We start from the raw sequence: 26,625 nt of genomic DNA, 5'->3' as shown, positions 1-26,625 counted from the left end.
TCTAATGAAAGGCTAATTAAATTTTTACAAATATTACTTGTTATTATATTGAATGTTTTCTGACGTGTTGCATACCCATTGTTAAGCCATTCTTTACATACTAATTTTGATTACGGATAATTCCGTTTACCTGATCAAGATATATGACTCATGGTGCGGACAGTATATTCCTATGTTCAGTTTGACTCTTGACCATGTGACGTCAAAATCAAAAGGGGTCATCTTCTCCAGGAGATGTACCAATGTACCAAGTTTGATTTCTGTCAAGCAAAAGGTTCTCTAGACATTGAGTGGTCAGTATATTTCCATGTCCAGTTTGATCTTTGACCATGTGACCTCAAAATCAATAGGGGTCATCTACTCCTTAGGATATACCAGTGTACCAAGTTTGATGTCTGTCAAGCAAAGGGTTCTCAAGATATTGAGCGGACAAAGTCTTCCTATGTCCAGAGTAGATTGACCTTTGACCTGGAAAAACAACTCATAACTCATACCCACATATAAAACATCATTAAGATCAAGTTTGTTTGTTTTGCTGTTTCCCGCCACACTCAAACAGTTTTCAGTTATCTGGTGGCGCCCAGTTTTTATGGTGGAAGAAAGAACCCGGATACAATGTACCTGGGAAAAGACCACCGACCTTCAGTGATTGGTTCTTAAGATATTGAGCGGACAGCATGTGGTCTACCAACCGTCCGACCGACAGGTGTAAACTAATATGCCCCTCTTTTTGGGAGTTGAACTATGTTCAATCTCCCTTGGTCATCACGCACTTTTCTGCGTAGTAATTTGTATTGATTTGTATAGTGGTCGTCAACGGGGGTTCTGTGTCAGCTGATTTACTCCTAGGTAAATCAACATAAACTTTTATAAACATCCGCCATTAAATAATCCATGTAACTTTTCTGAATTAATCTAATTTTGATAATTGACATGTAAGTGAATGCAATGATGTTGTATTCAAATCAATTTGAATACAAGATTTCGATCAAATTGATACTGATATACATAGAAAAATAAAAGATAAGGTTGAAAATTGTCGTTTGTAGCGCAGCGTCACCTATAAACATTGATAGGGAAACGAACGACAACTGCACACAAGCGAAACCTCAGAAAATTTACAAGAAATAACTCTACAACATTGTGTATGTGTATATATTTGGGGTTTTTTTTTAATGTGATATAAAAAATGCTTGATGTTACATGTATATTGAATTAAAACAACTTTCGATCGGGATCGGGATCGGAATACGAAATAAAATTTCTTATATCCGGTTGCAAAGTGAAACTGCTTCATGCTTCAAGTTATTGAATTACGTAGTAATTGCACGTTACACATTAGAGAACTGTTCCTTTTAATAAAGAAAGTCACAAAATAGATACAAAATGAGTGTACCTTATTCATTACTGTTACCGAGCTTTCGTCGGCGAAAATCTCGAAATGGCGTGTTTCACTGCGCTTGATGACGGTAAGGTCCACATTTTCTACGTGAGTATTTTGATATTTGTTTATGAATTTTTTGCGCATACATGGTATGTCTCGGCTAGGAATAATGGAAACTTTCTCACCTATGTATGTAAAGACATATTAATCTCTATTTTTAAAAATGTAGAACACTTTTATCAAATGACAATGTTTGAAAACGCTTAGAGCCCCGATGTCAGAATTTCCTTTTCCAAGACATCAATATGTCAAATTCATTATCCTTTTCGAATAGTATGTACCATATTTTGTACCAGTTATCCATTTTGAATCCCCTATTACAATGGGATTTTGCTGCACTCTGTAATGTTTGAGTGAATGTCATGAGTGTGTGTCAAACAGAAATTTTAAGAGCATGGGATAAGGTGCTGCCATGTATTACTTCACTATCAAAGTTTAACCCAGTTGCCACAATGTTGAATTTATGCTGCAAAAAGGATTGGAAATTGCTCTGGTCAAAACACATTGTTTATTTGTCTACAGTGTATTTGTCTACAGATGAAAGAGACATGAGGATTCTCCCTCATAAACTGGAAAAAAAATAGTTATGGATCTTGTACATGTATAGATCACTATAGATTTCCAGCATCACAAGTCTGATTCCACTATATGCTTCCCATACTGTCAGGTTCATTCACCCCCTGTTTGAGCCACAGTATAATATCCCAAATACCTTGGCAATGAATAACATTATTTGACTAGTGTTTCATTTTTAGCGGAGTTGCGATGAAGTCGAACTCGGCTTATGATCTGATGAAGTGCCTTTGGGCGGGCACGCATCAACATTTCATTTCCGCACCATAGCTCTTGAGCAAATTATAGGATCTCATTCAAACTTAGATGGATTGTCACCCTCAGTAAGATGAGGAAACCTATCGATTTTGGGGTCAATAGGTCAAAGGCCAAGGTCACAGTGGCTATAAATAGACTGAAATTTGGAGAAAATTTTGTTTTCCGCACCATAGCTCTTGAACGAATCATACGATCTCAATCAAACTTAGATGGATTGTCACCCTCAGTAAGACCAGGAAGTCTATCGATTCTGGGGTCACTACGTCAAAGGTCAAGGTCATTGGCTATAAATACACTGAAATTTGGAGAAAATTTTGTTTTCCACACCATAGCTCTTGAACGAATTATAGGATCTCAATTAAACTTAGATCGATTGTCACCCTCAGTAAGACAAGAAGCCATTCGATTCCGGGGTCACAAGGTCAAAGTCACAGTGGCTATAAATAGACTGAAATTGAAGAAAATTTTGTTTTCTGCACTATAATTTTTTAACAAATTATAGGATCTCAATTAAACTTAGATGGATTATCGCCCTTGATGAGACAAAGAAGCCCAGGGTTCGAAATTACCTCATGTCCGTAAGTCCGAGACTAGTAAAAAAAAAAAACGTGTCGGACTAATAAACTCTCTATAGCACTAGTCTGTACGGACTAGTGAAAATCCGGAAATCAATCTTGAATTGGTTAAGATTTTAGCAAGGTTTGTCTGAGTCTCTTAGATGTTTGAACTTATGGTCGATTACCTGCATGATTAAGTGTTTGCGTGACTATGACATCCTGATCTTTCAAACACATGGAGTGCGTTCGAGACCGCCATTCTTCGAACGAGCACAAATTCCTGTCGATTCCGAACTCCGAGTACGCATCACGAGAACAGATTCGAGGTGCAAGAACTGCAAGTAGTGTGATCTAAGAACAAGCACGTTTGTGCGCACATGTTCTCGTCATTCACGACTCAAACACAGGAGTTTGTAACACTATAGCTCATGCTTGGTAAATCGAGTGAATTTTATTGACTTTATTGATAAAATTTCCTGTGACTATAATAACTGAGCACAAAAACAATGGTAACGTCGATCTCGAACGCACTTATGGACATTTATAAAAGGATTAACTCGGAGGTTACTGTATGCTTCTGAAGATCTTGAATGCAAAATAAAGTATGGTGGTCTTTTTCTTCTGAAGGTGTCAGAAAATGAATTGCTTGCAACTGTGATGTGTTTGGTTTCATTAAATACTATTGAATAAAATGATTATTTAATGATATACTGGATGGACTAGTGAAATGCTTTGCGGACTAGTGAACATCAATAGTGACTAGTCCGTACGGACTAGTGCTTGAAAAAGTGAATTTCGAACCCTGAAGCCTATTGATTTTGGTCAAGGGTTAAAGGTCAAGGTCAAAGGATTTAAGTCGGCTGAAATTTATGTACGCAAAATTTTGCTCCCTGCTTGATAATTCTTGAAAACTTTTCTGCCGGTTTCCTTTATGTCCATTCCTTGCGCAACTCGGTTTGTGCATCTCCGATGCCGGACGATTTTTAATTTTTTTTTACATTTCATTTATTTTGAGTTATTATACAATTATTTACCATTCCATTGATCCTCTACAGGACTGTAGTATACTCAGGTGACAGTTTAGCATATTGGACTACCTTTTCAAGTAATGAATCCTTAGAATTAGCTACAACTAGGATTAAACTTGAATGTATATATACAGGGGAAAAAACTTCTTCATAACTGCAAGGCATTGATAACCATATTGATTTGAATGTTTGGGCCATAATATGTGGTCACATTTATCATGAGAATATAAAGGGGTGAAATTCTAGAAAACAACAACACAACTTCAGTTACTCGAGGAGCGTTGTGGCCCATGGGCCTTCCATTATCCATGTTTGCTGTTGTAACGCTTTGAAAAACAACAACAGTTGATTTGTATCTAAAATCATGATAATATTCAGTCATTTATCCCCCTACCCTTCCAGTGCTATCTGTTCTAACTGAATTTCCACAATGTTCAACTCCCATGAGTACTTTCAGTACTTTGATTTGAAGGGGGGCATAAAAATTTGGAGCGAAAATATATATTTGGCAACTCGTACTACTGAAGATTCGGACACGGCAAACAATACCAACAACGAAAAACAATAACACGAACACTGCAAGAACTCGACCATACCACAACACAAAATCATCACAACCAATCGACAAACAAATGAATCTCGCTCCATAGTCACCAACTTAATCCCTCCAAATCATTGTCTTCCAGTCGTTTTGTTTCACAATCACGTTGTTTTGGAGGTTTTCTCTCGAGCTGCATCTGGTTTCTTTGGTTTTGAGAGAGGATTTCTGTTCTAATTCCGACCCAATGGTGGTACAAACTATACACCATCGTCTGTAGACACAGGTGGCAGGAGACAGTTTCTTTGGTTCTGAAACATGTGGATAGGGGGTATACATCAGAGTCAGATTATGACAGACTAATGAAAACTCATATTTCCCTTTTATGTCAATACTTGTATTTCATATTGGTGTAGTTAATAAATTATGACCCTAAATTACATGTAATCTATGAATACTGGTGCTGGTGCACAAAACATGCTCTGAGCAGGTTCCCCTTTTTTGCTTTTTTTTTCTCTCATTTGGGGTAATCCGCACCACCCCCACACCATCACCGTGAGTACCAAATATGGGTATTTAGACACTGTGCACAATCAAGAACCCTATCTGCCCTTCTCAAAAATCTACCTTTCATATGGGGTCATCCACCTTCCCTCTCAGCTACATACCTTTTGCTGGACCATGCATGTTTTCACCGGAATTTCTTCAGCATTTGCACCCATCTATATGCTAGGAATCGTGGTGACACCTACATGTTGTATATCAACATTTTTATTAAGCACTCAGCTACATTTGACATACATCCTAAAATTATTTTATACATTTTTACACATGTAATATCACTTCAAATATTGGGTATTTCCATTTTTTTTTAAAAGTTGACCGGGCCTATAGTGCGAAACTGTCCCATAGGTGAAACTGTCCCCTGCTACCACACTTGCAACGATTGATTGATTGTTTAATGTCCCGTCGAGAATTTTTCACTCATATGGAAACGTCACCAGCTGTAGGTGAAGTACTAGGCCTATACTTTAGTGCTCAGGACCGTAGCAGTGAGGGTTCTTTATCGTGTAAACACCTGCTGCGACACACTACCTCCGTTTTAAAAGGTCATATCCGAAATACCCGTGATTCTTACTTCTAAATGCCGAGCGTTTGGGGATGGAACAATCGTACTACCTATTATAATGTCTTATAGGTTTGACGCGGCCATTGCACGAACAGAGCTCGAACTCACGATATCCCGGTTACAAAGCGAACGCTCGCTTGCAACGATTAAGACAACCATTTTTCTCAAATCAGTGTATCATTCTTGTTAACAATGTAGATTAGACGGCGAAAGCGCTAAGTGTAATTAATTAAATGATATGTGTCATGTATACTTAGTGTATTTAGTCATCACAGTCGTGGGATATTTTATATATATATATATATATATATATATATATATATATATATGCTCTACCTAGTTGTATATATATATATATATATATATATATATATATTCTGTACCTAGTTGTGATTATTTAGTGCTTTATATATATATATGATTACCCCTTTCATTAACCCAGTTTTGGTGTTATGGTTAGAATAATGATCTTGTGTTACGGTCAAGTTCTTTATGATTAACTCCAACACTTAGCTCTTTATTAAGATGGACCCATAATCGGTTACACTAGTACATGTAAGGGGGGAGATGTTTTTATTGTTTTGAGTCAGTACCTCTAAGGTGAAGGTCACTATAGATAAAATATCCCTAGAACGCTCTATTCTATATCACAGTACATCCAGCTATGCCTGTCCACTTCTCTAAAGAGAATACACCTTGACTAGCACTTGAAGTACGATTGATTTATTGTCTGATCTAAACCAAAGCCGGTATAGACATCCACAAGGTGCTCTGTAAACTTTGAGATGGTTCTTTTTTTTTTAAACTAGAATTACGAGCATTATCTCACATCATGTAAGATTTTTGTGCATGTTTTAATGCATCATGATATTTCGATGACAAATTACAAACATGTTGTTGATAGGCTGTCAGCCTCGGCATCACGCAGCCACCGTGTGAGAAGATGTGAGTATGCGGCTATGTTCACGACATCGGTATTTTTAATATGTAATCTATGTGTTGTGTGCATTTTTCATGATCTTATGTCAGCTGTTTTTGTTTACACTGAAAAACTTCTTCAAATCAATGTAGGCGTAGAGAGATGATTATTTTAGAACAGAGAACATTTTTAGATTTCGATACGAAAATATATTGCATATAGCTACAAAGATGTAACTAAGATTTCAGGAAGCATTTGTTTACATGTATGTATATTTTCAGTATTGCGTCGTTATTTTCTCTTTATAAATGCAGCAGGTTTCTGTCGTTATAATTGTTGAAAACGCAATGTAGACTTTCAGATAAGTCGATACCTATCAGAAAATATTACACAATTAATGGCATACATGAAAGAGATGTAAAAGCAGAGGAAACATAATATTACACATTACATGCAATATAAACAGGTATATCTGTATACCAAAAGAGATTAGGCAAATCTTAAATGACAAATTCCCCAGGTTAATATGAAGCCAGATTTCTTTTTATTAAAAACGATTGTACAATTTGTGGCACTTGATCACAATCTGCAGAGGGAGAATGCATCGTGTCACATTAAATGTTTCTCTTTGAATGTGAACTACATGATTAAGCAGATCTGCTGCTCTGACATATGAAATTAAGATTCCTGATTAGGATCTGCAACAACGAAAAAAGTTGTATGTTTGCCATTTTGTTGCTAAATTTCTAATTAGAAGCGCCCTTAATCTTGGGACCCGTATTAAATTTCTCTTGATGTTTTTTGTGCTTTCGTCATCATTTTGATCCCCCTTGAAAATAAGCCCCAAATTTTTACATTTTTCCTTGTTATCTTCTGATTTTGATAACAAGATTTCAATCCCGATATCATTCTTTTTTGAACTGTTAATCTCTTTGTATAAAATACCAATGATATTACAAGAATATCTATATCAAACTATCTTGCAACTATATTTTCATATTTCCTTGACAACATTTTTATTTATACAATGAATAAAATTGCTTTCAGTCCTCATTAAAGAATTCACATGGTGTAGCTGCTTTTAGCATGAGGTGTACATGGCCTAATCAGTTGAAATCCAATCTTATCGTTCATCATTTGTCAGCGTAGCGTATTGAAAGGCCCTGTGACTAGCACATTGTAGATTAGAATAAACCTGCCCTGATGATAATAAATTATTACGAGCCATTGAATCATAATAGGAAGAGTCTCTGATGGGTAGATTTGTTACGGGTCTTAAATGGGTTTTAATGTGAAAACAAGACGCACGAGGTATCATGCTTATTTATAAAGGTTGTCTAGTAAAGCCGGAGTTTTGTGTGGAATGCGCTCGATGTATAAATTTTTGATAACTATACCTCAATTAAAGATATCATAAGTGTATGCAATTGCACGATAAACGCGTTCAATTAAATAATGTGTACTCGTTCTTAGTCTTTTGAATATTCTCGATTTTGTTTTAAAACAGATTTTATATAAGTAATATAGCTGTAATTGAATGTAATTTTGTTGTAATTTCAAAATGATCATAAAGTCATAACGATGCATGTCAGGGTCCCAATTTTTTTCATTTTATTTTTTTAGAAACCTGAACCCATCATGAAAACCATGAATTTTTAATTTTTCTTTACGGTACCAGGAACACATAAACCCACACACATTTCCCTCGCGGGGTCATCGACATTTAGGACAGCATCGTACGGGATTGAAATTTGCACGCGCAGTATCCCGCTCCGTGAAACTTGTTACTCGACCCAAGTTTTGTGCAATGTTTAATCACAAGCTGTCAGTGGGAATATGTCGACAGAAACCATTCATTGCACAGATAAGGATTTTTGAAAACAAAAACTTCAAATAAGATATGTACATATGTAATTATGTTTGTCTAAGTAGCGCTTCCTTTGACCCAGGGAGCATTCCAGGTCTGCACCGTTCTCGGTCCTCCTGTGCTTTAATGTAAGTTGGAGGAAGTTTTTCTCTGGGCGTACGAAAACCAAGACTTTGTTTGTTGCAGAATCTTTGTGTTTTATCATGTCAAGATAAACATTGAAAACATTGGTCAAGAAGCTTTTGATTCCTAATGATGGTTTGTTCTATTTCAGCAAGCACCTGTCGCCGCATTCAGAGATTAATTCTTACGTTGGTATTCAATTTTAAGTGTTTTATAGTTGGATTACTCAAGGTCAGTGATTATTTCCTAAACAGCGAAATGGAGCAATAAATTATGTTTTATTTACCGTGAAGTGGGATGTTTTGACATATTTATAGTGTTACCCGAGCGCACAAACTTTGAATAACTATATTTTTTGTGGTACTTATTCGCACATGCAAAACCATGTGGCGGATGCAGTTCGCTTGTCTGTGTGCCTAAATGCTGAACTTGCTTTTTTTATTTCTGTATACCGCCAATTGAATCTCGAGATTTTGCTCCAATATTGAGACGCCCTCGTAAATGTCTCTCTTCCTAGATCATCAGCGTTACGTAACTGCGATGGGGCATCATCACTAGGGACCACAATGCATCTTTTATCGTATTCAAATCTCCTATTTGAATTCCTCGTTCCTAACGTAAACACCTCGATGCAAAAAATCAGCTGGTGATACATAACTTTAATAACTGGATGAGTGGTAATCCTTTACATCTGTGATATTTTTCGTATTAGTTCTCTACAATATATCGATATCGCTCGAATTTCTTTTAATGCGATATACTACGACAGATTGTTTGACAAGTTTCTTTGATTTTTGTAACCCTGTGGTTTTGGAACTATTGCAGCCATTTAAATTAAAAAATTGGGTAAAACAGTTCAAATTTCAACCTCGTGATTTAGCATGGGTCAGCGAGCCAACGGATTTTTAAATTCTGCAAAATGTGCACGCGCTACTAATTAGGAATCACTAATTGCCGAGACTTCGAGGGAAGTAGCCCACCCCGATTATACGGTTTTAGACATTTTGTGCAACAGCCATCTAGCACAAAATGCAGCTTCCAATGATCCTCCTAAAATTGATCAAGATGTGCGAAATATTTTATATCTTATTTGGATTCTTCTCCTTAATTAATGCCATTCCTGATTTCCAAGAGGGTGACATCAGATTGGTCGGCGGTCGCACGGAAAATGAGGGAACTGTCCTTATTTACCACGACGGTCAGTGGGGGAGCATATGTGACCGGGGCTGGGACATCCGAGATGGAAATGTGGCCTGCTATCAACTGGGCTTCCAACGGGCGCTACAGAGTCTTCGCTATAGTAGGTTCGGACCCGGACGAAGTAAGTGAGATTTTACCATTTTTCTCTCTTTAGTCAAAAGCATTCAAAGTATCTAACCATACATCTACATATATTACCTTGGATTTCGAATTTCAAATGAATTACACGATATCCTTAATATCCGACACCGCAGTTCATATACAATGTCAACACCCACTGAGAAGGAAAATGCTGCTTAAATATGTTAATTATTTTTTACATAAGCAAGAAATGTGTATATCTTTAAAGACTACTATTTTTTGTAAACTAACCCAGTGTATGAAAATATTTGCTCACTTACAATGAATTGTCATTCGTTCGTTTATTGGTCTACAAACACGGAACAATAACAATTTATCTCCAATAACACTCATTGTGTTAGAGCTGATACGATGACCCGTCATTCAGGAGATATGTAACGTGTCGTTGCATAATTAACAGGTGCTAATACAGAGTCGTTAAAGTTTGGCTTGAATTTCTTTTAAAGACGGTATTTATGGTCACGGGGTCGCAAGTTATTAATTTTTTTTTAATATACATCAAACGCTACTATATCAGTTCATTCTTTGATTCTAAGTCAGCGTTAATATCTATACGTCACCTTTACGCGTTTTTGTAGTTTAGAGGTCTGTTCTTATATTACTTATTATGTGTTAGTTTATTCACAACATTTACAGTAATGAACTCGTGGATCATATTACAGTTGCAAATCTCGACGATAGAATTATTTGCAATTAGACCATACTCGTGAAACGATACACAGTTTTTACTTGGTCAGTGACAGTGATATTGTGTTTGGAGGCTTGGAGTACATATACTAGCAAAACAAATTATTATAATGCTTTTCTTATGCAACAGCGATTCCCTTCGTAAGTTCAAAGTTTATGGTAATTAGAGAAGTTTCAAAAGAATTAATGACGACGCAGAACTTTTTCTTTTAGACTGATAATCATTAACGATCAAGTTAAAGAATTTGTCGGTAAATGAAAACTATTAAAAGTTTCGATAGAACGGACGCCCCCGCGTTCTACTCAATGGGATTCACATGGATGCATATCATAGTGCATATATTTGTGGATGTCGGAGCCATGAGCACGAGATTAGGTGCATTTGTGTAAATGGTGATCATAGATCGGTGTCGAAAACCTCGCTCCTCTCGGTTTTTTTAAGGATTGTTTAATAATAAAATTGATTTATTAAAATAATTGCTAACTTCGGAGATAGGTTGTGTGTGTTTAAGATTAGAAATGCTGTCTTGATAGTACCATAGTAAAAATACAGGTACATCTGTTCATTGCAATCTCTTTAGCACCAATGGATATGTACACTATGTGTATAGAGGTCGTAAAAATTAAAGAACAATTTTTGCTAATACGGCCCATTATAATTACCAATTCTACAAAAATTTGTACGAGTCACTTTCATAAATTCATGATCAAGCTGTAATTGTCGCCAATCTCGTCAATCACTGGGTTTTTACAGAGGTTTAAGAAGCGGGATGAGTGATTTCGATCATTGTAAATAAACATGCAATATCTCAAATGCCGGTTGACAGGTGCATATGCAATCACATCTCAATGTTTCGGTACTAGTGGCGACCATAGAACCGTTCACTGTGTTTGTCATTCGATACACAGATAATACATGTAATTACCTCAAGTTGTTCAATCTAGATTCTGGTATCCTCTATCTCGTTTTTATGAAGACACCATAAATCTAAAGAAGTTACAACCAAGACAAAATATTAACTGCTAATGACATAACAAGCGTGGGAATCGACCACATTTACCCCCATAATCCGCCGTAATTATGTCTACCGGGGATCACACGTGTTAATCATCATTAATGATAAAAATAAAATAAAATTTCATTCTATGTAAAGATGGGTTTATACCGAAAAACAAATTAGATTATGAAGTTAATGACATTGTAAAACAGCAATGCTAGGAGTGCAGGCTTTATGAGTAACCAAATATCTTAAGCATGAAACAATACACATTATTGTGCATCAGACTCATATCTATGTGAAGGGCGTGACGGAAACAAATTCTTCATCATATCAAAAAGCGTTTAACAAGTTCGAAATAAGCATAGGAGACCGTCCACACGTATGTAGCTGTTGTCGTTCTACTGGACAACGGACTGGATTAAAAATAAAAGGGGATTTGTGATCCACTTCCGAATGGCGATTAAGACGGGTACCTTGCTGTACTCGGAATCCGGTATCTATCGACGAATTAAAACTCATCTACAGAGAGTAGAAATTGCATGAGATCGCGTGGTCATTGCATGGGCTATTACTAGGTATTACTTGTAATGTAATTAACATCAAATGTCTACTTGGCATTTACATCCAAACAAAGTTTCATTAAGACTCAAACGAAGATGGTAAAATTTTGATATCTAAGATTTTGAAAGGGTAACGGGAAAATCAGAAAAGGGAATGATTAAAGATTTTCGAAAAAATATATAGTTTTACAATATTTACAATATTAGTATTTTTAATTTTACAATATTTACCAATATTGATAGCTGATATCATCTTTATAAATGAAAGTTCTATATTATCTATCATTTCAATTGTATGAGCAATATTCAATTTTGAAAATATTGAAAAAACAGTAAATTTTGCTTTACATGTTCCTGATCTTGGACGACGTGTGTAACCAGTCCTGCAGTCGTTCGACACGTCCAAGTTTTAACGATTCTTTAATTTTATACCATAGGATAAAGAGAAATTTCAACAATAACCAATAAGATTTCATTAATAGTCTCCTGACATTTGCAGGTACCTGTAAATTGTTCAGAACATGAGACCACGGGCTATACTGAGGACAATACTGCGGCTATATCTCGACTGTCTATTGTTTCTGGTTTTCATTTTTAATTTCCCTATTGTATTTAGCATATCTGGTGTTATTCAGGGTTTTTGCCGTATGTTAATTTTCAAAGTCTGACGAAGGATATAAAACTTAATTTACGTTTCCCATTTGATTGTCTTGCAAGACAACTTTGAAAAGCAGTTTATCATATACATGTACATTTCAATTAACGATAAGAATACTGCCTGATATTGTGAATACATGCTGCTTACGCTGTGAAATTTATTGCTGAAATTCAAGTCTTGCCAAAACATCTACTTTAGAGCGACTCCTTGTTTGTATAATTTTCTTAAAAGTACGGGTCACTAAAAACGTGATATAAATATAGAAATTAAACATCTGTTGCTTTTAAGTGTTGGAAGAAGCAGACATCGGAATGGCAAAAAAACAAGCAGGCCTTGTTTTAACCGTTCTGAGGTCGCGGTTATTTTTGCTGAGCAATCCAAATGTCACGAGGGTTATTTTTGATCCTCCTCCTACGTAATTGAGAAGTCTCGATAATTTATAACAATTTTCCTTTTTCCTTTTAGATATTTAATATTTTGGTCTTGATACTACTCTTAATCTGATTTTGTATGAGATCACAATATATTTTATTCATATTTCAAAGGCATAGTTTAAAAATTTTTGTCTTTAGTAAAACAATTTACAAAACATGTAAAGCAGATCGTGGAAACAAAATTTATACAAAAGTTCCCACACATTTATCATTTTTAACTCGCAATTAAATTGGGGTATCTGAACGTAGTTAAGCAACTGTGTGGTCCTATTCTGGTGAAATATATTGCATAAAAATCTCGACCCATGATTGCTGTATTGAATAAATCTACAATCTTTCCAATCAATATGACAAAAAGTTTCTACATCATTCCTTGGGGCAATTCAAGGAACAATTGCATGTCATCTTTGTGTTCACGCCTCATAAGGTTCCACACCTACCTAAACAGAAGAGAGAATCAACATTAACCCCAGAGCTTAACCCCTCGTATTCAATGTCCAAACAGTATTTCTGAACGCAGATTTATCTCTTCCTGACTTGATAAACGCCATGAGATTTCAACGATCCATGGTGTTTTATGTTTACTCGGTGCTATCTCTGGCTTAGCAAAAGACAAAGGGACGATTCATAAACTTTTGACAGATATTACAATAAAATGTCTCGTTCATTCATAAATCTGATTTACGGGAGCCATACTATGCGTGATCAATGGGTATTGTGTGCTGAAGATGTGCCAAAGAATTATGTAACCTTTGCTCTGTCTTTTGGGTCTTCTAGCCTGACCTCTGTAGTGGCTTTTGTTGTGCATGCGTCTATATCTAACTATCAGCAGTCTCTATCTGAATATCAAGGGTATGGATTAAATACCCTATTTATTCCTCTCCATCTCATTTGCATGCGTAAACGTGACGGTTGGCAGAAAGCATCAGCATCTAAATCTTCTCTTTCCAGAGATAAATCTTCATTTGATAAATTTGTAAGCATGAAAATGCTCGGAGAAAATTATTTTATATACCTGTTGACTTTTCTGTACTTAGCTTTCTGCGCCACGATACCATGAAAAACGTCCATAATGATAGTATCTCCCTTCCTTTATAAATTTATACAGTGTAAATGACATAATCTATCAAATAGTTTTTACCCCAAAACATTTTTAAAACATCTTTAAGTTCAGTGTCTATTTTTATGATTAGTTGAAAACCCCAAACGTTAATGTCATGCAGGTGATAGTTCCATCTCTGAAAAGCTGAACTGTAATATGGATATTATCTTGCTTTAAACTGTTAAAACATAGACACTGGTTTTTTGCCTTTCGATTGCGATGAGATAGCCGTGTAAGTGTTGTATAGTAGCATACGGTAATACGCCTGGAGATTGTGTTCCACGGTGTCTCATTTCCAGGGTTGGACAGATCTTCGCTGTAGATAGCTAGTTTTTAAACAACTATCTCTTTCAACCTTGAAGGTATCAGGTCAGGACAATTTTTTTTTTCAAAATCAACATACCATGAGACAAGATATGTAAGGCGTTGTGGGGTGATAACCATAGACTACACTGCTTCCTGGGCTCTTTAGGAATTGCTTTTCAAAATTGTCATGTGCATCGATAGAGTAGGAGAACCACTTCTTTCAATGACGATATATTCAATTCGTTTATTACATGTGAAGGTGGTCCTTGTGTATCAGTTTCACATTACAAGGTTTCATTTCTGCTCTTTGGAAATAGATACATTTGATTTGTAAGTGATACTCCGATAACTGAAGTACTGGAAACACGTCAGATAAAATTTCACAATCAGGATAGCATGGTGTTTTTTTTTAACCTTTCTCCCTTTTGAATCCAATTCCCTCTAAGTTCAGTATCTGTTGATTCGAAGTTCTCTGAATATTGACATAGTTATGCGATACTTCTTAAATTCGATTTAATATTTATCTACATAGTTATTCAATATTAATCCTCTAAAAATAAACATGGAATAAACCAAAAAGACATTCTTGCAGTGTGATCTTGTTTTAATCTTTTAGCATTGAAATGGCTCTTTTCTACTACCTATAGCACTGCGATGGCTGACAGGTTTGCGCTGCCGTGGAGTTGAGCGAAATCTCGGACAATGCTATCCTCGAAGATGGGGGGTTCAGAGGGATGCGAGGTACTGTGCAAGGTTCAGACGATCGGCGGCTGTCGTCTGCTTACCGAAGAATGACACCACTACCACAACATCTACCACCACTACCCCCAGTACAACCACAAAATCTACAACCACCACGGCATTACGGACATCAACCAAAGTACCGACCACGACTGGAAAACAAAAAACCATGGTGCCGACATTTAAACCGACCGAAACGATCAAAGAAATTAATGAAAATAACGATTTAAGAAACACAAATACTAACAGATATTCTAATAGAAGCATAATTTATGACGAAAACGAGGACAGTGACAACGTGATTCACAATGTGATTGAATCGAACAGTGGACAACGTTCTCGCTTGCAGTATGATGCTGAGTGGAGTGAGGCGAGAAGAACGAAGGATCGCGAGATTAATCCCACGACATCCTCTACAACCAGAGCTAAACCAAGAACGTCGACTTCAAAGCCTTTGGCTACTGTGAATAACAAACTCGTCAAAACAAGGGAATCTGTTCGTACCTCTCTCGCTACAACTCAAGCAGTACCTGTGCCTACCCCTGACAGGTATGCAGACGAGGTATATGCTATTGATTTGCCCATGCGACGTTGGAGAAAAGACCCTCTTTTGAAATGCTGGGTCTTGCTCACAGTTCGCGGAAAAATATTAATTGCAAAGCCAGGAGAGCGTCCCAAACGAATTACTAAAGAAAAGTATTATCTGAGACGTCGTAAGGAAATCATAGCACAAAGGGGCGAAAACGATATTCTCAATGAAATAACTCGATCTCCTCCAAACGACCAGATAGCTAGGAATACGAGGAGACCTACTACTAAAACTGTTACCACGAAGGTAAGATACTTTAATATATCAGAGATTTAATCTATATTACACACTAGAACAGTTACCATTGACACTTTGAATTGTCATAATCATGTAATGTATATATCAACACTTTCATCTTTAGAGCATGTTATCATATCACTGAAGAAAACACTGTCAGTTTTAAAACATGTACATTGTATGTATATTGCATTGAATGGCTTTCACATCTAAACACTTGTTTATGCTACAAAGTCACAATACTTTGTCACAATACAGAGGCCAACCACCACCACCACCACCACCACGACTACAACAACAACTACTACAGCCAAACCTACCACAAGACCTTCAACTACAACGAAACCTTCAACCACAAAACCGACCACGACGACAACAAAAAGGCCAACAACAACAACTGCCAAATCCACAACGACAACAACTGCCACACCGTCGTCCACCCCTATGCCACAGCCATCCGAAGCAAATAGATACGATGATGAAGTATACGCCATGGAGCTTATTAAGAGTAAATGGATGAACGACGATGTACTTAAAATGTGGGTGATGCTGTCCAGATCGGGGAGTGTTCTTGTTGCCAAGCCTGGTCGGCGATCCAAGAAAGTAACAGAGGAAGAATATTACGAGATGAGAAGAGAAGAAATCGCTAAGACGCGAACTCATGACCGAATGAAGGCAGATGATCCTTCATCTGGCCAGGAAGAACGGGTTCCAGCTCCAAACACAAGACAACTGAACCTTGGTAGCAACAGAAATGCCGTCAGTGCAGTAAATGAAAATGCTAGAACAGCATCGTCCAATATTATAATTGGTTCCGACTTGAATAGCACAAGACACTCTCCACGTAGCGGAAATCGTCACAGGCATGGGCATGGAACTAAGGTCATTTGATGCATGCTTCAGCAAATTTTAAATTAAATACTAGTAAATGAAATTGGCATATCTTGTCACATATTCTTGAAATACCAGAGATGAATTTCGATAATAATTGTGCTTATGTGGTTATAAATCCTTTTGATGCCATTTCGTTTTCAGGGAAGGAAAATAAGACTTTCTGGAAGGCAACGAAAACGCGGAAGAATAGAAGTGTTACCGGAAGGAAGAGAACAGTGGGGAGTCATTTGTGGCGACCATTGGACAATGAAGGAAGTCATGGTTGCATGCCGTAGCTTAAATCTTGGATATGGCCAGCAACCCATTACGGTAAGTCAAATACATATATAGTAGAAACATCATTTTTATATACTTACCCGTACTGATTTTTTCTAAAACAATGATGTTGGTTTTTAACCCCATGATTGAAGAGACAGTGTGAGATATACGTTAACGTAATTTGCTTATCGGCGGCGGCGGCGGAATCGCTGTCCAATTACATTTTGATCTTCTCCAAAATCGCATCATTTTAATTCGCAATTCGCCGAACTTTGTACAAATGTTGATATTTTTAGGAGCGATCCGAATTCCAGAATGGCCATGGCCATCAGGCTATTTGATTTATAGAGGTAAACTCGATTTGTTCTGCAGAACAGCTGTATGACAGTCACCATACGTCCATATCTAGTACAAATGTTGCCTTTACTACAGTGGTTCCGGAATTATATATTTTTTATCGGAAACTCATTAGAATCACCTTGGTTTGTGATTGGTTGAGGCAAAATGAATTTTACTCCAAAGCAGTAGCTTGTCCAATCACCAGAATTGGTACTAATCCCACAGGAGCGGTAATTCGTTTCGGAGCCATGACCGCCATGTCTGTTAATGAACTGAGGCAAATTGACTTCTATTCTAGAATGGCTGCATACCACGTGACTATCTATGGTACAAACATCGCTATATTGATCCTTCAGAAGTGTTATTACTTGCACCATATGCTGTAGCTTAGTGGTTATGGCGTCACGACTGGAAGACCCGGGGTTTGATTTTCGATCCCGTCTCTGCGTCAAACGTAAGACATAAACACAATCGTAACTTCTCGGCTATTTCCGTAACTGTTTACCGAAAATGACAGACATAGGGAGTGATTGTTCCTGTGTTAAAAGTGAAAGTCAAGGGTCGTACAGATAGGACCCTAAAAACAGAGGTTCCGTGTCACGGTAGGCGTAGGCACGGCCTTGAGCACCAAGTATGGTTTAAAAAAGATTTGGCACATAAACAAATGTCTCCACATGAGTGAAAGTTTTGGAATGAGATGTGGGGCTCACGGCGGGTGTGACCGGTCAACAGGGGATGCTTACTCATCCTAGGCACCTGATCCCACCTCTGGTGTGTCCAGGGGTCCGTGTTTGCCCAACTATCTATTTTGTATTGCTTGTAGGAGTTATGAGATTGATCACTGTTCGTTATCTTCAACTTGCATGTACACCAACATTAAAATATAAACAAACAAATTTTCAGAGTGATGCAGATCCAGATTCTGAAATTGCCCCCTTGGCTTTTGAATGACTGGCACGCCTAAACTTAGTGATGTCCGACCTTGGTTCACGACATTCTCAAATGGGCGTAAGCCAACATACAAGAAAAACTTGTTTAGAACTACAGTATTCATGCATTGCAAGTTGTTTTTTTAAAATACCGTTAAATGTACATGCAACATTTCATAAATTGTAAGCACTCCAGGATCCTCCTGTAAAACCAGTTCTCCCTTCAGTTGTTGAATTGGACAGAATAAGAGTTCAACGTGATAAGCATTATTAAATGCTTCACTATACATTTATTTGATAAATGTGTAAGCTTTGGCAGTTGATTTAGAAGCTTATAGAAATTAAATTATCTCCTGAAGATGATATTTTATGTAACAAAATAAAACAAGCAATGGTTTGTCCTTCATGTATATACAGTAAACCACGGTTACATCGAATACTTTTATAATGAATCCATGCTTGCAGTGAAGTGATTTTAATTCCCTGTAATTTTAAAACATATCATAAACTTATTGGATATAACGAATTCTACAACAAATCAAAATTGTTTGCTTTAAACGTGTTTTATTGTGTATAAGTATACATGTAGTTGAATGCATAATCGTCAATAATATGGGTACACATGGCATAGCATACTCAATTCGCGCACTAATGATGTATTTTTAATTTCTTGCAGAGGTCCATCTATGGTGGAAGTAATCAAAAGAAATATTACTCCCGGGTCGAATGTAAGGGACACGAAAAGATGTTGGCGGATTGCAAGTGGGAGGATCATGAGGGTGCGGTTCAGTGTTCCTCCGCCCACTCAGTAGCCGGCGTCATCTGTACTTCCGGTAAGCAATACTCCAATAGCAACAGAAAAGTGTAGGTAGTTATCAAAGATCCAAATTACTATTGCGGTAGGCGCCATGATCAACCCAACCTCTCCCAAGTTTGGAAATTGAAACTGATATAAGCTAGGCAATGAGTTTTACGAAAAAGCGAAAAAATACCCGAAAAGCCAAGACCTTAGACAAAATATCTTTATGAGAGTGCGACTTATTCGTGATAATTTCCCTTCGAAACAGACACTTGTCTCGTAGCCATCAGTATGCAATTCATATCTCATAGATATTCTGTTTTATGCTCTGCATTTGCATTCGGTGTGCTATTTATCGTATTTAGTGTTGGGAGCAATTATAACTGATGTGCAAAACATTCTCACAATTCGTTCAATTATTTCCTGAGATATATGTTAATGGGTCGACATACATTCAATTAACAGTATATGCATGTTTAATTTACTTTCATGCAATGAAACAAACCAATTAAGTGATAATTAAATGAATGCAAGTTGGTTTAAAAACATCGATCCTTTCCGGAATGCTCTGACCTCATTTTGTCAAACTCAAGAAATTAATGTGCATGTGTTACGAAATTTGAACATTTGCTGATCATGACAGGTTTACGGTGAAAGCTTTGTGATATCGAACTTAAAGAGTGTTTACCATTCCTGTGCTAGAAAAAATCTGTGGATTTTATTTACATTGTATTTAAACAAGGAGACTGTTGAAATATACGAACAAGCAGTTAAGTTTTAGAGGGTTAAATCAGGACGTTGCAATATGTAATATCATGAGAAGTGTCACAAATCGTGTAATATCATCAATATGTCAATCCATAATCAGATAACGCCACGTGTCATTACAGATATTACATATTATGAACACGGGGGGGGGGGGGGGGGGGGGGGTGTGAACCGCGACACTTTACGCGAGCATATTTTTATGAAGCGCGTTAGCGTATGTTGGCGTCAAGCGCTGTTGTTAAGATATTCCTGTATCTAAAAAAAAAAATTAAATTTACCTTTTATATTTACATGTAGGAATTTATCCCCAATTGTTGAAATAGTGGAACTATATTTATTCTGTTATTATTCAAGATTCATACGCACATTGTTCACATTCATTAGGAAGTGGCTATCATTTCAATTGGTAAAGATGTCAAAGGTAATACATTGGAAATGTAAATATTAGTACATAATTACTTTATAACAGGGGTACAGAGCGTGTATGTAAAGAAAGATGTACATGTATTTAATAATATATCCTTAGTACATATGTCTGTGACATAACAAACCTTCCAAAATATTTTATAAAATATTACTCTGGCGTTTTAAAATCTACCTATACAGTTTACAAAATACCAGTTTTCAAATATTTATTTCAATCGACATTTAATTGAGTAAGTTTTACAAAATGATGAAAGTAGCCAAGCTCGACAAATCAGGTAATGGTGAAGTGGTTATGGGTTCTAGGTTTTTTAAAGGACTAATTCAATTATCCTGTTTTGCCTGAAAACGGTCACCATAGACAGTGTTCCATAGTTGGATTTATTATCGTTACAACTGCATTATTTATTGTGCTATACGTATTTATTGAATTAAAAGATCCGTTCATATTCTGACGATAAGTGTACCATTATTTCATAGCGCTGCCTGATCTTGAACCTAGTATCTACATGCTAGAAACGACGACATTCCTGCAAGACAAGCATTTGTATTACCTACAGTGTGCAATGGAGGAGAAATGCTTAGCACCATCTGCCTATGAGGCACAAAAGTCACGTGGTATGTAACAACTTCAAATAATCTGAAAATAAAGCACAGACATTCCATGAATTCTTTTCTTTTCTTTTTTTTTTTGTTTGTTATCTAAAACAAGAAGAAATGGAGGACATTGATCAAGTCTGACAGAAGAGTATATATTCTCTGTAGATGCTGAGACAGTTTTATCTATTTTGCAATTGCATAGGTTTTTGACACATAAATCTAAACAGAATGTCGATTTGATGTTGAGCGGGTGCCAAACAGTAACCCGTTCTGCGTAACATATAATTAAGGGTGACTTTTATCTGGATTCGTATTTAGATGAAAAACGTTTTTCTGAAATGGAGCAAACAGAAATTATTTCCATGTCTTTTCATAAAAAAAACCTAGGTCATTAGGATACCTACATAATTCCACAGGGGCTCGTTTGTCAAGATATTGAAGTTTTATATTATTTGTTCCCGAATAATAAATTATATAAACAAAATCCACCACCAAAATCCACTTTTTTGGCCGTTTTGAAAAAAAGGTATATCATAATTATGAATATTAAAAAATTATCTTGTAAATAATTATGATACACCTTTTCTAAAACGACGGGAAAAAAGCGGATTTTGGTGGTGAATTTTATTACTCCTCCTAGGCACCTGATCCCACCTCTGGTGTGTCCAGGGGTCCGTGTTTGCCCAACTATCTATTTTGTATTGCTTATAGGAGTTGTGAGATTGATCACTGTTCATTATCTTCACCTTGCATTTATATGATTCATTATTCATGAACAAATAATACAAAACTTCCAATATCTGACAACCGAATCCCTGTGCATATTTCGAACAAACGGTTGAAGAGTTGTGGACTATTGAAATTGGTCAATTGATAATCACTGCTATTCATTTCTCCCTGTTTTGACAGGTTGGAGACAACACACGCGCCGTTTATTACGGTTCTCCAGTGTTGTCAAGAACATAGGTACCGCTGACTTCCGGCCAATGAGTGACCGAAGTGAGTGGGAATGGCACGCGTGTCACATGTGAGTATTACACGTGTCAACTCAAAGCATCCACATACAAAGCAACATTCCATATATTGTTTTCTTCGTGCTTTCTCGATTTGAGTTTTTGTTACCTAAAATATAGTAATTGTGTGCCTAGTCGACATTAATAGTCGCTTCTTGTGTGACCTTGAAAGTGGGTTCTTGTTTGACCTTAATAGTCAGTTGGTTGTATAACCTTGGTAGTTGGTGCATTGCTGTTGGTAATTAATACCGATCTCCTAGACGTCTTGGGCTCTGCGTCGTCTCACTAGGGATCTACTTCAGAGCTGAACTAAACAGATCGTTTGTCATGCCGCTAGACATAGATGAATTCCTCTTATAGCCTTTGAGCAGGGTGGGATCTTTATCGTGCCACACATGTTGTGACACGGGACCTCGGATTTTGCGGTTTCATTCCAAAGGACCGCCCCATTTATTCGCCTCTTACGACAAGCAAGGGGTACTGAGGACCTATTCTAACCCGGATCCCAAATGATTACTGTATAAGTATATACATATACTTTATCATGGAATAAAAATACCATTAAGCTACATTGATGCCGACTTGCATGTATTTAGACACTGGAAAAATTGATGATGGTAACAGTCTACTTGTGTTTTGTGTTTTGAAACAATTATAATATGTAACGAATTAATAATCGTGTTTCTGTAGTTTAAATCAATATTTTTGTCTCCTCTAGGCACTACCACAGCATGGACATTTTTGCCCATTATGATATATTGGACTTAAATGGAAATCGGGTGGCGGAGGGACTCAAAGCCAGTTTCTGTTTGGAGGATTCAGCTTGTAATGCGGGTGTTTTCCCCAGATACAGCTGTCAAAACTTTGGCCAACAAGGTATACAGATCTCGCGATTATTATACTCAACAGATAATACTGGAGATAAACAAGTGTATGTTATACTACGTCTCAAAATATCAAAACCTATGTATATCGGCACCCAGTTATTGTAATATTGTTACTATCGGCACCCAGTTATTGTAATATTGTTACTGCTTTTTTATAGGCATAAGTGTGGGCTGTTCAGACAACTACATGGCAGATATTGACTGTCAATGGGTTGATATCACCGATCTCGATCCTGGTAAATACGTTTTCAAGGTAATATAATTTCTTATTGCATACATGAATTAAACATACAAAGAATTTTCTTGGCCAAACTGGCTTGATTTGTTCTATATATATGTGTATATTAGTCCAAACCGTTCCAAATTGGTAGTGTACTTATTTCAAGAACACTAATACCGATCACAGAGGGCTAATGGTTAGGGCATTCGGGATGCATTGGTTCGATTCTAAAATAGGTAGGGACCTCTCCAATACCAATCTTGAAAGCCACGGATCTATTAGATAGCTATCTCAGATAGGCCACGCATGGGTCAAAATTTCACCTACAGGTAGTGATCGACGTCTCAGTATGAAAAAATGTATAGCAACATACAAATGTACCAAAAAAAATACAATAAAAAAATGAAATTAAATAAACACACCCACACACAACTTAAAAAACAAACGCTCAGCTGGCTTTATTCCAGTGCTGCAGCGTGTAGCCTGCATTTCGACGACATCGAACGATTTTACTCGAAATATGTTCGTCAAATATTAACAAAGAGCAGACTTGTTTTTATATGTGAATGTACATATTCCCAGCCGTTATAACAGTCGAAGTATATTAATATTTATCGAGATTTATACGTACAATGTTCACATTCATGAGGAAATGGCTATCATTTCAATTGGTAAAGATCTCGACAACATTGGAAATATATTGTATATGTAAATACATTATGTATAAATTTAGTATAAGAGACATTAAAGTTTACCGACTGCCATTCTTTTTCAGATTGAAGTCAATCCTAATATGGTTGTTGCCGAGATCAGCTTTGACAACAATGCCGTTGTATGTGATATGAATTACACGGGATACTTTGCAAGAATTTTCAACTGCAAACTAGCTTCCTTGTTATAGACAGGCCAGTGCAAGCCATGGGATATGTAAGGAATCATTGGGGTGAAGATAGGTACCGTTTACTCTGAATAGAGAGTGACATTCATCATATTTAACACGTGACAGGGTTATATCCATCTATTGTGAGAAACTGTTTATTTTATTATCTAAGCCAGCTTCCAGTTCCATCATTATGCGGAAAGCGCCATGGGACTCCGGCGGATTTTTATCTACTAGACAGTAGTTACGTGCTTTGCAAGAATTTATGAGTTTAGACAACCGAGAAAAACAAAAACGTTTGAATTTCGGGGGTTTTGTTTTTACATTGCTGAATTTCTTTTCTTTTTCTCTACATGACATTAGATGATGAACCTATTATGTGCTTGAAAGACAAGTTAGTGCATTACGTAACACAAGCAACTAGACCTAATGACTCTTTCTGTTTTGTATATTTTTTTTGTGGAGTACTAATGAGATGCCACCGTATCTGTGATAAGTTAACATGCATCGTCAGCACAAATCCTGTGTTTTCATTCATCATGCATTATAATTCCAGTGAGTGATCTATCAAAACGTCATTCCTATTATACCAGTTAGAGATGAATGTAAATTATGTCTAGTACAGTATATTATAGTAATTATTGCATGAAGTGTTGTCATTATATTCTACAAAGTTGCTGATGTACTAGTATTAAGTACCATTTACCGTGTAGTATTGTTCACGGAGGCCTGAAAGTTATGTCAAACCGCCATTTTCAAACATACAGCTGCATTTCAGGGGTTTATGTATTTAAAATGGTTTATTTTGAGATTATTCCATAGTTTCGTATAGATGTTTTTTCCCAAATTTGGTATAATGGTGATTATACATGTGTCAGAGCTGTCATAAAAAGAATTTATTAAGAAGGAACGCAAATACATTACTGTAAGAAATTTCTGCAGTCCAATATTAATATTATACATTAAGATATGCATTTATAGTTTTAATGCTGAAGACCTGTTCCTCGTCGCGGTTACGGCTTTATTCATGAAATCCTAGTATCCAGTTTCTGGAGTAACAAATGTGAAAAGTATGTTCTTTGTGATGTGTACAATTTATAAGTTGCATCCATTTATTCATTCTTATATCGAAGGTTTTAGAAACATATAATTACCATTGTTCTAGATTGACCACGATGCACAAAGATGAATGAACTATACACGCTACAGTCTAACTTTTAATGGTAGAATTTTGAATACATTGAACAGTAACATATACTATCTGGACATTGCCTCGCATTTTAATCATTTTAACACACAGGAGCGATAATTCAGGAGCCGTCCCAGAATTCACACCGGTCTTTTTATTTATGTATTTATAAACGGAATTTATTTTTTGAAAACTTCAAGTTTATAACATGTCGTAAACGAAGATTTCTGTTTCAGTTCCTCTTACCGTCCCTTAGTGATTCAGATTTGAAAATAAAATTTTGATCGTCATATAATTTTGTTTTCATTCTGAATTAGTTAAGGACACTGTACCACGGTGAAGACAGGGCCTATACCTGTTTGTTGTATAACTCTCAGAGTCATGAATATATTTTGTTATTTAATTATACACGTATTTTGTTTTTAATCATTAATATGACTGTTAAACAAAATAAAAGGAAATAGTACAATGTGTTGGATTTTATTATTATTATTGATTTCTGAAAAGTGCAATGGAACCCAATTAGTTATACAAGGCACAGGTGTTATATTCTTTAGATAAATCAAAACGAAGATACCGGTACCTTTAAGTCCAGATGGAATTCGCAGTTTTGTCCTGACGAAAAATGAACGAGATTAGATTATAACTGATCACTGCGATTTATGAGGGCAACAAAAAACAATGTCCAAGACATTAAATGCCGAGCGACCTCCCTTTCCCAGGTGACCTTCAAAGGGATTTGAAATTTTAAAAATGCAATAAAGCAGTTCAACAGAATAGGGAGATCACCCGATAGGACGACTTCTTGCAAAGATCTAAGGTATAAACGGGATTCTCACAATTACATCCAGGCAGTTCGTACGCGCGTCAATCTGAGTAATTAAAGTTAGAGATAGCCCATGAAAAAAGAAATGTCTTTTTTCTTTGATAAGGATGCCCTCCTCATTGTTTTGATAAAGTGTCTAAAGTTTCCTAATTAGTATAACTCTGAAACATTCTGCATTCCGTCCATAGTATATGATAAGTTTAAGTGTACCATTAGGGATATTTTATCTTAAATTTGCAACTTAGAGTTTAAAATGTTAAATTTGGATATATTTAGACCTGTACAGAGGTTAAGCAATATATTGGTTTAAACTATATATTTATTAATTGAACAATTCACATGAAACATACAAACATACTGCAAGTGTAACAGGATTCGTAAACAAGGGCGAAGACTTTTGTAAATTTGTGTCCTATACTACAATGATACAGAACCACGCTGTAGTTATGGTATGAACTTATACGCGAGTCATCATATAAGTACAAATACAAATAGCGTTAAAACATAT

At 36.4% G+C, this 26,625-nt stretch overlaps 1 protein-coding gene and 1 long non-coding RNA gene across 2 annotated transcripts; one reads left to right on the top strand and one right to left on the bottom strand.

Annotated features, from left to right (window-relative positions):
• Positions 1-4,209: 4,209 nt before the first annotated feature.
• On the bottom strand, positions 4,210-10,112 carry LOC125672819 (uncharacterized). The gene is made up of 3 exons (XR_007369125.2): positions 9,835-10,112; positions 5,067-5,146; positions 4,210-4,709 (listed from the first exon to the last, which is right to left on the bottom strand). It is a non-coding gene; the product is annotated as an uncharacterized LOC125672819 (long non-coding RNA).
• LOC125672818 (uncharacterized) lies at positions 8,263-25,762 on the top strand. The gene is made up of 10 exons (XM_048909029.2): positions 8,263-9,757; positions 15,173-16,101; positions 16,351-16,974; positions 17,128-17,295; positions 19,189-19,345; positions 20,983-21,120; positions 22,012-22,129; positions 22,834-22,991; positions 23,161-23,255; positions 23,998-25,762. The coding sequence occupies exons 1-10, from the start codon at positions 9,466-9,468 to the stop codon at positions 24,121-24,123; spliced, it is 2,805 nt and encodes a 934-aa protein (XP_048764986.2). The 5' UTR covers positions 8,263-9,465; the 3' UTR covers positions 24,124-25,762.
• The last annotated feature ends 863 nt before the right edge of the window (positions 25,763-26,625 follow it).

Source organism: Ostrea edulis, chromosome 9 (assembly GCF_947568905.1).
Source record: "Ostrea edulis chromosome 9, xbOstEdul1.1, whole genome shotgun sequence".
NCBI classification, from domain to species: domain Eukaryota; kingdom Metazoa; phylum Mollusca; class Bivalvia; order Ostreida; family Ostreidae; genus Ostrea; species Ostrea edulis.
Note: the sequence above shows the minus strand (reverse complement) of the source record. Positions and strands in the feature narration are given on the sequence as shown.